Below are 12,539 nucleotides of genomic sequence, written 5' to 3' on the forward strand. Positions count from 1 at the left end.
AACTTTGAATAGTCACTAAATGAGCTGTTGTAAGTTGAGGACTATCTATATGCTCTTTGCAGCCTGTCTGGTTTACCCAGCCTTCCGAGTCTTCAATCTTGGGAACGTTAAGATGGGTGGACTTCAACTCCCAGGATTCCCCAGCTAGCATTCCAGACCTCTTAAGGCAGGCTGGCTGGGGAATTCTGGGAGTCAAAATCAAGTCACTGATGGGCTTTTCCAATAGGGAAGCATTGGCAAAGTCACAAGCACACCCTTCAGGAGCTCTGCAATCGGATCGCCTTGACGACCAGTCACAGCATCCCAATCAAGTGACTGCACTTTTCACAACAGTTTTCAGCAAAGCCATACCCACAGTAAACCTTCAATTCGCTTAATGACCATTGATTCACTTAACGACCACCACAAAAAAGGTTGGTTGTGCGACTGACCTGTTTTACAACCGTCACAAGTTACAACTGCAGTAGGCAGGCTCCGTTACAGTCGTAGCTCAAGGGCTACTTGTAATCCTAACGCATCTTTAGCAAGCTGAGGTCCCTCAAAAATATGTATTTTTCATTCACTGTTAATTTCTCAGATTGGTGATATCATCCAACATACTAACAGGTTACTTCTTTTCCCACAGAGCAGGGAACCCCAAATTGCTCAGTCCCAACCCAGCCGAGTTGAAAGCGTCTTCCCAAATCCCATTAAATGCTTATTAATTATATAGCAGAAAACAAAATCCCCTTTTTGAGTCAAGCTCAACTTTCTAGGGATTTCAAGGACAAGACTAGCCTCTTCCAGCAGTGTCAGCTCAAAACTGGTAGACTTTTTCCCCCCCTTCCTCAAAGCCTTTTTTTATTTCCCAGTCTCTTTGTATGTCTTGAGATTTCTATTTGCAGGCCTTTGTATTTGGTAACCTTCTCCAGTTCTTTCTCTTCTCGTCTACTGCCTCCAGGTACTGACTGCCACATCCATTCTCCAGACTTTCCCCCCCCCCAACTTCATATCAACCATTGTGAAGACTGGGGTGTTACGTGGCAGATGCTTACCTGTTTGAATTCTAAAGTCCCAAACTCCTAACCTCCTTCATATGCTATTACTTTGTTTATTTCGTGATCCCATCAGTTATTATTTTGGTTGGTCACACAGCCAGATGTTTATACTAGATTTGGCATTTTAATCCACCTACTGAATCCTTCCCAAGAACCTGGGATAGACAGATGCTGTTTTTGTTATTTGTATTCCTATTTTAAAAACAGGAAACGGAAGCTAATTCGAAAAGCTTCAAAAAAAGCGCCTTATGACTCTTAACTTATATAGAAAACTTTCTATACATATAGTTGTGCGGTACGTAAGATTGCAAATAAAAAAGAAAAAAAATGTGGAAAGAAGCATCAATCTGTCCAGATGGCAAGAAAAAAGGGTCTGGTGAAATAAAAATTGAAATTTTGGCGGTCCCACTACACTAGACGGGAGCATCGGGAAAGAAAAACGCGCTCCGAGGATCTTTTTAAAACGAAGCCCAACCAATCCGTCAAAATGCCCTCGCTGCTAACGCGAAGCCAAGGCGATTTCCCGCGGGGAAAGAGGCGCAGCCAAGAAGCAGGAAATCCTACGAAACTCCCGGAGACTGGAATGAACCGGAGGAGGCGCATCTGGGCTGGCGCGCAATCGTGCTTTCTGCACCGGGCATTTGGGGATCCCCAGACAGGCGATTGGGGAGGCAAAGCGATTCAAATCGAGGGCCGATTTGGGGCGGCGGCAGCCCCCACGACCCCGCACCTGCAGCAGGGGAGGCGGGGACTCGCCAGACGCCGCCCCCTCGCCCGCCACGCCCCCTCCCGGCCCCGCACGTGGCGAGCCAGCCCGGCCGGGCTCACCTGTGCCAGGCAGCGCCGGCCGCCCCCGCCCGCGAGAGACCCGCGCAGCCCCCGAGGAGCGCCCCGGCCCCCGCCCGCCTCTCTCGGCCCCGGCCCGGCCGGCTCGGCCCGGCGCCCGCCTCTGGCCCGGCCTCCCCGGAGCGCCCCGCTCCAGCCGGCCGCGTCAGCCCGATCGGTATTTGAATAGCACAAAGGAACCGCCTCGTCTGGATTGGCGGGTCGGGCCCCAGGTGGGCGGGCGGCGGCTGCCAATCCAAGGCCAAGGTGCCCGCCAATAGGTCCCCGGCGACGGGGGCGGGCCGGGGGAGGGGGTATAAATAGCGGGGGCTGGGCAAAGCCGCGCTTAGTGCTGGCCCTGCCGAGCGCGGACGGCCGGGCGAGACGGGGAGGGCCGCGCGAGCGGGCGAGCCAGCGCCGGGCGTCGGGCGTCGGGCGGGGTTGCCGGCTGCTTTCGCTGCCTTTTCCGAGCGGGGGCATCCATCGCCGGGCAAGGGCGATCCTGCCCGTCTCTGCCCGCCGCCCGGCGCGGCCCCCGTTGGAGCAGCGGGTGGATGCGGGCCCGGGGCGCGGGCGGGCGGCCGAAGCTGAGCGGCCGGCGAGGAAGATGGAGTGCGCGCTGGACGCCCAGAGCCTCATCAGCCTCTCGCTGCGCAAGATCCACATGTCGCGCACGCAGCGCGGCGGCCTGAAGCTGCACAAGAACCTGCTGGTCTCCTACGTGCTCCGCAACGCCCGGCAGCTCTACCTGAGCGAGCGCTACGCCGAGCTGTACCGCCGCCAAAGCGGCGCCCTGCCCGTCCAGCCGCACCCGCTGTACCCCGAAGGGGCCGGCCTCGCCCTGCCCTTGGCCCCCGCGCCCGCCCTCTGCGCTCCCCCGCCGCTGGGCGAGCTGGCCGGCGCGGACTTCCAGGCGCTGCCCCCCGCCGCCGCCGCCGCCGCCGCCGCCCCCGGACCGGAGGGCCTCCAGCTGCGGAGCTGCGCCCTGGCCAGGCCGGATCCCCCGTCGATGCTGCCGCCGCCGCCGCCCGCCGACGACGCTTTGGGGCTACCCGGCGTGGCGGGCGTCTGCCGGGACTCGCCGCTGCCCTTCTACCCGCCGCGGGGCTACCCCGGCCCGAGCTCGGCGGCGGCGACAGGAGGCGTCGGCGTCGGGACTGACTTCGCGGGCGGCTCGTGCGCGCCCTCGGGGCTTCCGCCGTCGGGGCCCGCCGCGCACTGCTCGAGCCGCACCACCGTGCTGGATCTGGACACGCACGTGGTGACCACGGTGGAGAACGGCTACCTGCACCAGGACTGCTGCTGCGCGCCCTGCCCGCCAGGCGGCCTCGTCCCCGCCGTCGTGGCCTCCGCCGCCGCCGCCGCCTGCTGCTGCCCGCCGCCGCCGCCGCCCAGCCCGGGCGCCAAGCGCAAGTACGAGCCGGCGGGCGGCGCTGGGGATCTGCCGCCTCCGCTGCCCGGTGCGCCTTCGCCCTTCGCCTCCTGTGCCAAGCGCGCCCGCTTCGAAGGCTTCTCCAGCGCTGGACCGGCGCCCTCGCCTTCCTCCTCTTCCTCTTCCTCCTCCTGCTCCCATCCTTCCTCCTCCTCTTCCTCGCCGGACGCTTCCAACATCTCCAGCCTGATCTCCATCTTCGGCTCCAGCTTCAGCGGGCTGGTGAGCCGGCCGCCCCAGCCGGCGCCGCCGTCGGACTCAGAGCAGCTCTCCAGCGGACAGCTGTGCGGCAAACAGGCGCTGGCCAGCTTGGGGGCTTGGACGCGGGCCATCGTGGCCTTTTGAGAGCGGCCGGGGGCGCCGCTCGGCCCCTTTTGGGACGGACCGGTTGCGGGCGGGAGACCCTGAAACAAAGACGGGACTGGCGGGGCTCTGGGCCGAAGCGGGCGGAGGGCTGGGGAGGGAAGCTTGGGGGGACGGTGGGCGTCGAACCGAGCGAATGTTTCCTAAACCTGGACCGCGGACTTTCCCCGGGGCGACCGGAGCTCAATTTTTGCCGCGGACGGACGGCCGAGCAGAGGCGAGACGATTCGGGCAGCGAGGAACGCGGAAGACGGGCGAATAACTTTTCCTTTGTTTCTTGATTTCCCGGCGCTTTTGAGTTGGAGGGGTGGGTTCCCCCCCCCCGGTTTTTTCTGGGTTCCAAGCCTTCTTTGATTTTCTTGCTTTGCGTGTGTGTTTAAGAGGAGGGGAAGGGTTTTTATTTCTTTGTTTTTTAAAAAAAGGGGGAAAAGGTGGGACCGTGAGCGAATGCAGCATTGGGGGGGGGAAGGCGAAATTTTGGGGGTCTCGGTGGAGGAAGAGTTGGTTCTGCCTACATGGAGGGGGCGGTGGGGGAAAAAAAGGTTAAACTGGAAAATTGAGGGGAGGTCCCTGCCTGGAAAGGTGGCGATTTTTCCTTCCCTGGCTGTAAGGCTGGGCAGACAAGTATTTTTCAAAGCTTCAGAGTTAGGATTTATTTTGAAAGCCCCTTGAAAATCTGGGTTTTGAATGGATTCCGCTCTAGAGTCACTGCCCCCAACTCACATGTACTGTATGGATTTTTTCCACTTCTCTGCAGCTGCTTAGGGGTTTTTTGGGGGGTTAGGGTCACCTTTGGTGGGCATGGACCTCCCCTCCTCCCCTTTTTTTAAAAAATCCCCCATGTTTTAAGCTGCAGAAAGAAATATTTCTTCAGAGGGTGATTTTTGTATCAATTGACCACGTTGGAAATGGTTACTAGCGTGTACACAAACATGCAGTACACACTCTTGAACCCCTCTTAAGTATTCCATTTGCAGATGGGTTTTGGGGGAGGTAACAGCTCCCATCCTGCACAGCCGCCTGCTTCCTCCCTCCCAAGAGAGGTGTGTAAGAAAGAGAGGCAAACGGCTCTTAAGAGCTTCACTATTTTCGTGTCTTTAACGTGTTGAATGACTCCTCCAATTTTTTTTAAAAAAACACTCCTCAACCAGCCAGCATTGTTCAGTCCTGTGTGCAGGAAAAATAATTTAAAAAATCTGTGTTTTCTGTAACCCTTTTTTATTTCTTGGAGAGGACGGGGTGGGAATTAAATTTGTGTTCTTTTTTTTAATTATTATTTTGCAAGGGAAGGGAGGAAAATAGCCTTTTGTTGTAAAAAGGTAGTTTTTTTTCAATCTGCCATCCACTTCACATTCAGCACTGTGTATTAAAGGACTCATTGCCAAAACCATTATTTTTTCCCACCCTCCCTTTGTATCTCTGTATATTTTTGTGTGTGTGCGTGTGTGTGTGTGCATACTGAATTGTATATCACCGGGTAAAACTGTTGAGATTTGTTTAAATTTATAATCTTAATAAAAAGGCCAATTATAAAAGGGGAAAGCATGTGGCTGTGTTGTCCTTACAAGAAGGAGCTTGGGGGGGAGGGGGGAGGAATTGCAACTGACTTGCTCTTACTCCTGAGTAAGTCAGCTGCATGACTCACCCGGGGCTGATGAGATTTGCTGCCAGCTCAGCCTTTTAAGTTGAGCCTGCCCTAAAGTTCATTGAAACGAAATAAGTTGACTTGTTTTAACTGAAAATGCCCTTGTCTGAAAGCATTTAACTCCCAAGTTATCTTTCACATTTTTAAGATTTTGGGGAGGTTGTGGTGATGTCAAGCCTTATTCAAACGAATAAACAAAAGGAAAGAGAATTATCTATTTTCTTAAGAAAACCAGATTGGAAGAAAAGAGCATCTGCTATCTTCCTTTTTTTAAAAAAAAACTTTTTTTTATTAGTAGCCTTTTTAGTGTTTGGAGCAAACTTGGCAGTTGTAAAAAAGTTGAATTATTTATGCTTATTTATTTTAATTTGGCTTTCTTTTTTAATTTTTTAAACAGAAGGGTGCCTTTGACAAAGGGCTAAAAGTTTTTTTTCCTTGTGGACCTATAAAACATGGTTATGTGGCTGCATTCCTAAAGTTTGTTTTCTCCTCTTTCCTTTATCTAGAGCGGAGTTTGTTATCTATACTTTACGCCACTTGGTGGTGTCTCCCACACACCCCTTTCTTTAAACCAAATGAATGAAGGTAATAAAAAGATTTTTCTGACCAGCTACAGGCTGGCCTCAAAATTAACGGGTGTGCGTGACTGTGCACATGTGTGCCTAAACAAACACATTTTTTATAGGAGCTGTTACTAAAACATAGCTAGAAACAAAGATTCCCAATCCCAGGCAAAATTGGCATAATAAATGAAAACCTTTTGACAACCCTTATTAGAATTTTTAACCGGAAAGGATATTTACTTTCTGACCTCAAATACATGGCCATTTTTGTTTCTAAGGGTCACTGATGGATTTTAATAAATTTGTGCACTTGCCACTATCATTTTTTTCATTTATTTTTTCTTAAGTAGGAAAAGCATTTATTATGGATCATGTTAGTTCATCTTGGTTTAAATTTTGAAAAAGCGCATTTTAGATCTGAATTGAAATACGGGAGAACAAAGTGTATTGAAATCAGAAGTTGATACTTAAACAAACAGGAGTTCCCTTCCATTTTTTAACTTTTTCTTAAAAGAATGTTTATAATTTTAATTCATTTTTTCCAAGTTTAAATTTACAACCTCGGTAAAGTCCAGCTGAAAAGGCAATTGCCAGAGCTCACCCTAGTGGTTAATGTGGGCATTGCAGCATTATGCTGTAGTGTAGCAGATTAAAAAATACACTGACCGTCGTCAGAATGACAGTTGGAATCTTGGGTCTGAGTTGAGTCCAAATCCAACTCATTTGGGAGGGGTTTATATCATTACTGGGGGTGGGTGGGAAAGTGGATTACTTCTCTGTCACAGTTTACTGCCTCTTTGCACAGGCATTCACATATAAGCATACACAAACACATATACACACATCTAAATGGGCTGCATAAAAAGATTAAAACGAAAAGGCTATTCTAGAACTTGAATAACCCAGGCTAATTGCTACAGGATGCTAAGCCATGGTTTTAATGAACAAACGCCAACCGAGTCCATGTGATGCACTACATACATCAGGATTTACCAACTACCATCTGGGCTTATCTATATCCTGGCAAACATTCAACACACTTTCTTCCTCTTTTCCCCACAACAACCCTGTGAGGCGGGTTTGAGCTGACTGGCCCAAAGTCACAGCTGGCTTTCACGCCTAAGACAAGACTACAACTCACTGTCCTCTGGTGATTGGCCCAAAGTCATAGAGTGGGCTCCCTTCCTTCTCATTTTCCTGACCCCAGGATCTCCAAAACCTGACCATGATCAGAAAATATACTAATGCATCCAAATCAGCACAGAGGTCCTGGCGAAGGCAGATGATCTACGCACCAAGCTCCTTTCCCAATGGTGGGTGGCTACAGGGGTCCAGAGAGGGTTAGGGATACTGTGACAGGTTGACCGAGTCCAAGTAGAGTTGGGCTCTGCCAACTGTGTGGGTTATCCGAAGCAAAGAAGTGAGTGAATCTACATTTTTAATTCCAAAATTAAGACCAGGATCAAATCTGGACAACAGCTGGAACAGAAAAGTCCATTTCTTCCCTCTTTGTGGTAGAATCTATTTTTTTTAAAAAAGAGCTATTTTCAGCCTCATTTCAGCCACTCTTTCTATCTATCTCCTTTTCCTGGAGGACCCACAGGGCAAAACCAAATTTTCTCTTGCTTTTCCTCCCCCAAAAGGGCCCAACCGCTTTGAAAGAGAGCATGCAAAAAAAAAAAGCTTGTAAATAAAGCAAAACCGTTGTGTTGAAAACAGCACTGACCCCGTTTGCGTGTTGTGGAGGGCAGAGAGAGGAGAAAATGGAATTAGCTGAAGACAGAGTTTGTTCTGGGCTAAATTTAAACCCCTGATAATTAGCAGATTGGCTCTGCTGGACCCTTCTTGGTATTCCCACAAGACAGTTAACCTCTCCATGAACCCGGTTAAGTATGTTGTGGGAACCAGGCCAATGGACAGGGCGAACCTAAAAAAACAGGTTAATTTAGCAACCGGCTTGTGGGTTGGGCAAAATGAAGAGTGTCCCTTAACGCACCCAGAAAACCAGATTTTTTCCCCCACTCAGGTGCACAAGAGTTGACTATATTTAAAAGGGCGGGGGGAAATGAGGGCAAATGAAAACCAGACCAACGTCCCAACCAACCTACGTGGGATAAAAAAATATTCGTGGCCCCAGTGCTTAAGGTTCGTGCTAACTTAATTAATTTATTAATGGTTGATTAACGGTATCCTTGCTTTCAGTTAAGATTAATTCATATTTAATTCCATGCAGTTACAATCTTACCGCCAAATGCTCAAGGCAACTAACGACATAAAAACTCAAATAGAGGCTTTTTAAAAAGCAAGTTAATTAGAACTACCTTCAAATTTAAGCCAAGTCTCTTTCAAGAATGGACACGTTCAACATATTCTTGGCAACGCTGAGAAAGGGGTTGGAAGGGTTTGTCAACTTCACCCTTTGGTCTGTGGCACCGAGATTGCCTGGTGGTGTCTCATTCAGGCCCAAAGCAGTTTGAAACCTGCTTAGGTGTTTGGATATCAACCCAAATTAGAATAAAATTGTGGTGACATCATCAACAAATCCAGCTAGTTTCCTTGTTGAAGCCCAGAAATGACTTCCCACTACTGTAAGATTTTTTTTAAAAAAAGCTTCATAACTGGTGGTCTCCTGTCCATTTACTAACCAAATGAGTTTTGCCCCATTTTATGACCTTTCTTGCCACAGTTGCTAAGCGAATCAGAAGGTCGCAAAAGGGGATCACGTGACCCCAAAGAGACGCTGCAACCGTCATAAATGTGAGTCAGTTGCCAAGCATCTGATTTTTTTATCACATGGCCATGAGGATGCTGCAGCAGTCGAAAATGTGCGAAAACGACCATAAGCCACTTTTTCCAGATCCTTTGTAACTTCAAATGGTCGCTAAACAAATTGTACCTTGAGGACATCACCAGCAGATGAATCTGTAGCTGGCTGGCAAGCCGTACTCAACGAGTAGTCCTCAACGGCACTACATCCACGTGGAAAGAGGTAAGCAGTGGGGTACCACAAGGTTCCGTCTTAGGCCCAGTAAATCCTTCAACATCTTCATCTGTGACTTAGAGGAGGGACCTGAAGGGGAACTCATCAAATTTGCAGATGACACCAAACTGGCAGGAGTAGCCAACACCCCAGAAGACAAACTCAGGATCCAAAAAGCTCTTGACAAACTCGAACAATAGGCTCTATCCAACAAAATGAGTTTCAATGTGGAGAAAAGCAAAGTCTTACTCTTAGGCAGGAAAAAAATCAAAGGTACAAATACAGATTGGACAAGACCCGGCTTAAAAGGAGTAACTGTGAGAGGGACCTCGGAGTCCTAGTGGACGATCACTTGACCGTGTGTAGCAGCAACCAAAAAAGCTAACACAAACCTGGGTTGTATAAAGAGATGCATAGAATCAAGATCACGTGAGGTATTAGCACCGCTTTATAAAACCCTAGTAAGACCACACCTAGAATACTGCAGTCAGTTTTGGTCACCATATCACAAAAAAGATGTAGAGAGTTCGGCAAAAATTCAGAGAAGAGCAACCAAGATGATCCAAGGCCTAGAGACTAAAACATATGAAGAACGGCTACGGGACTTGGCTTTGACTAATCTAAAGAAGAGAAGAAATTGGGGAGACATGATAGCAGTGTTCCAGTATCTGAGAGGCTGCCACAAGGAAGAGGGGGGCAGGTTGTTCACCAGAGCACAAGAGGGAAGGACGAGAAACAACGGTTGGAAACTGATCAAAGAGAGAAGCAACCTGGAATTAAGGAGAAACTTCCCAACAGTGAGGACAATAAACCAGTGGAACAGCTTGCCACCAGAAGTTGGGTGCTCCAACGCTGGAGGCTTTTAAGAAGCGACTGGACATTCACCTGTCTGAGATGGTATAGGTTCTCCTGCTTGAGCAGGGGGCTGGACTAGAAGACCTCCAAGGTCCCTTCCAGCTCTATTCTATTCTATTCTATTCTATTCTATTCTATTCTATTCTATTCTATTCTATTCTATTCTATTCTATTCTATTCTATTCTATTCTATTCTATTCTATTCTATTCTATTCTATTCTATTCCATTCCATTCCATCTATTCTATTCTATTCTATTCTATTCTATTCTATTCTATTCTATTCTATTCTATTCTATTCTATTCTACTGAATGGAAGGCAAACCTTCAACTGTTCACTTGGATGCCACTGTCGGCTCCAAAGTGGGTCTTTTATCCTTTTTAAAATTAAAATTAACCAGATGATGCCCCTCATCCCCTCTCCTGACCACTGTGCTGGGGGAAGAAAATTCACTCTGCACCTTCTCAGAAGCCAACCCTTTTCTCATTATCATCCTTCGCCCGACTCTCGACCTCACGGCTTGGAAGCTGGGAGGATGGATGGGTTGCAAACCGCAGCAGAAGGTTCAGCCTTTGAACTGCCAAAGCTCGGCTCCTTTCATCTTTTCTCCTGGGCTGTCAGTTCAGCAGTTTCTTTCCCAGGGAGTAAAACTCAGCAGAGCAGCAGAATAGAGAAGAAATTGGGGGGGGGGGGTTTAGGGGAGTAAAGGGAGAGGGGACTTTTGCTGTCACCCTGAAAATTTACCGACAGCAGGATTTATTTATTTATGGCTGCTGATGAATATGCAGATGGGAGCCAAGGCAGCGAAGAAGCAATCTTTGTAGCTTTGCTTGGTGGAAAGGCATCTGGGCATGTGCAGAGAGCCGGCCAAAGTTTAAGGGGATGGTCTAGTCAGAGGGTTGGCTTATGCAAGGGCTGGGAAGAGATGTCTCTCAGATCTGGAGCTTTCCCTTTTATTGTGCCAGATTCAACTTACTGAGTTTCTTGGAAAAGGGAGAGAAAGCACTAAGATGGGTTGGACTTCCATTCCCAGAATTCCCTAGCCAGGCATTTTATTAGACATATCAGCCCAGATGCTGACTGGGAATTCTCCAAGAAGCTTCGTGTTTTGTGTGAATGCAACTGTTAGGGGAGTCTGAACACAGTTCATATGGTTTAGCTGGCCAATCCTTGCTAACTTCTATTCAGTGTTTCTAGATCCCAGCAACTTTCAAGGTCTGTGGACTTCAACTCCCAGAATTCCTCAGTCAGCCACTTCAGTTGTTTCCCAGGTTGCCCATTTTCCGCCTGCAAAGAGGCTTCGCTTCTAACCACCATTCCGCAATTTAGACGTGGGTTTTAAACAAATGACTCCCCACCCTGCCCAAACATTTCCTGGAAGACGCAAAATTCAAGCAAAAGCAGACTGCTCAAGATCTAGAACCACTGGCCCTTCCTTCCTCCCAACCCCTGGTCCGTGGATCAGTACCGGGCCGCGGCATGCCAGCAAACAAGCAAAGCCCCATCCGTGGGATGCAGGCAGCACACAAAACCACGCGGAAAAACCTCTCTCCACGTAACCAGTCCCTTGTGCCCAAAAGGTTGGGGACCTCTGCCCTAAAACGTTCTCCAGAGTGACTTTCCCCAAAGCTTAAATGATCCAATCCCACTAAGTTCTGGAAGGAGAGTTCCCCAGATCCTATGGGAGAAGAATAAACGTCTTAGGAATCGGGTGCCACCCTGATCTTCTCCAAAACATATTATCATTATCGCATTGTTCAATTATATTATTTTACTCTTATTACTAGGACAGGTGAGTGGTAGGAAACACAGGAAGCCGTTCTATTAACTATGTAATTTCACTGATCCCGCATCTGGCCTAAATGATAATTTACTTTAGCTTCAGCCCGTACAAAGCAGTGTGCCCCAGAATTAAATAGTTCTTGAAAAGTGAAAGAAAGAAAACACGGAAGACCAGCGATCAGTGATATCCCTCTAGAAACATTCAGGGGGTATTAAGAGACGGAGAGCGACGTAATCTAAGCAGTAGATAAACAGATTTGATGGTCACAAGGAGCTCTTTCAAAAGGCTGTTTGGTCAGGAATTCAGTTTGCTGACTTGGCCTTAGATTTTTGTTGTTCGAGAGATCCATGTTTGCCATCTGGAAATCCTCAACTTACAACCATTTAGCAACCGTTGGAAGGGATTTATGACCGGTCCTCACACCTACAATCATTGCAGCATCCCCACAGTCAAAATCTGGCATCCCAGGGTCATGTGACTGACATCTGCAACCCTCCAAGCCAGTTTGGGGCAAGCAAAGTCAATGCAGGAAGCTGGATTTCTTTAACGACGTGATTCACTTAACAACTGTGGCAAAAAAAGATTGCAAAATTGGGTGGGCATCTCCGAACACAAATTCTGCCCATTAAGTGGAGGACTGCCGTACTCGCAAGTTAAAAAAATTGAGAGGGAAGATTCACCTTCACCCAATCCTTGAGAAAAGCTCAACAAATATATCAATCAGACACTGAACAAAACGTGGGCAACTCCAGGCAAAATTCAACAGGTTTAATTCCAACCAACAGGCTAAGAGAACTGGGGAACAGGGTCAAGTGGAAGGCTTATGGGCCCAGAATGCCAGATTGACCTTTCTGGACATAGACACACGTATGTATGCAGAAGTACAAACCGGAGGCTTCCAAACTTGGCAACTTTACCACTTATGGATTCCCAGAATTCCCCAGCCTGTATGTGGGCTGATGTGTCTAAGAAAATGCTGGCTGGAGAATTCTGGGAGTTGAAGTCCAGAAGTCTTAAAGTTGCCCGGTTTGGAGACTCCTTAGGCTGGGCTATTGTA

At 48.7% G+C, this 12,539-nt stretch overlaps 1 protein-coding gene across 1 annotated transcript; it reads left to right on the forward strand.

Moving 5' to 3' along the window:
• The first annotated feature begins 2,230 nt into the window (after nt 1-2,230).
• IER5L (immediate early response 5 like) lies at nt 2,231-5,189 on the forward strand. Its single transcript, XM_081339427.1, has one exon. The coding sequence runs from the start codon at nt 2,470-2,472 to the stop codon at nt 3,637-3,639; it is 1,170 nt and encodes a 389-aa protein (XP_081195553.1). The 5' UTR covers nt 2,231-2,469; the 3' UTR covers nt 3,640-5,189.
• Nucleotides 5,190-12,539: the final 7,350 nt, after the last annotated feature.

Source organism: Vipera berus (assembly GCF_964194415.1).
Source record: "Vipera berus genome assembly, chromosome: 15".
NCBI lineage: Eukaryota > Metazoa > Chordata > Lepidosauria > Squamata > Viperidae > Vipera > Vipera berus.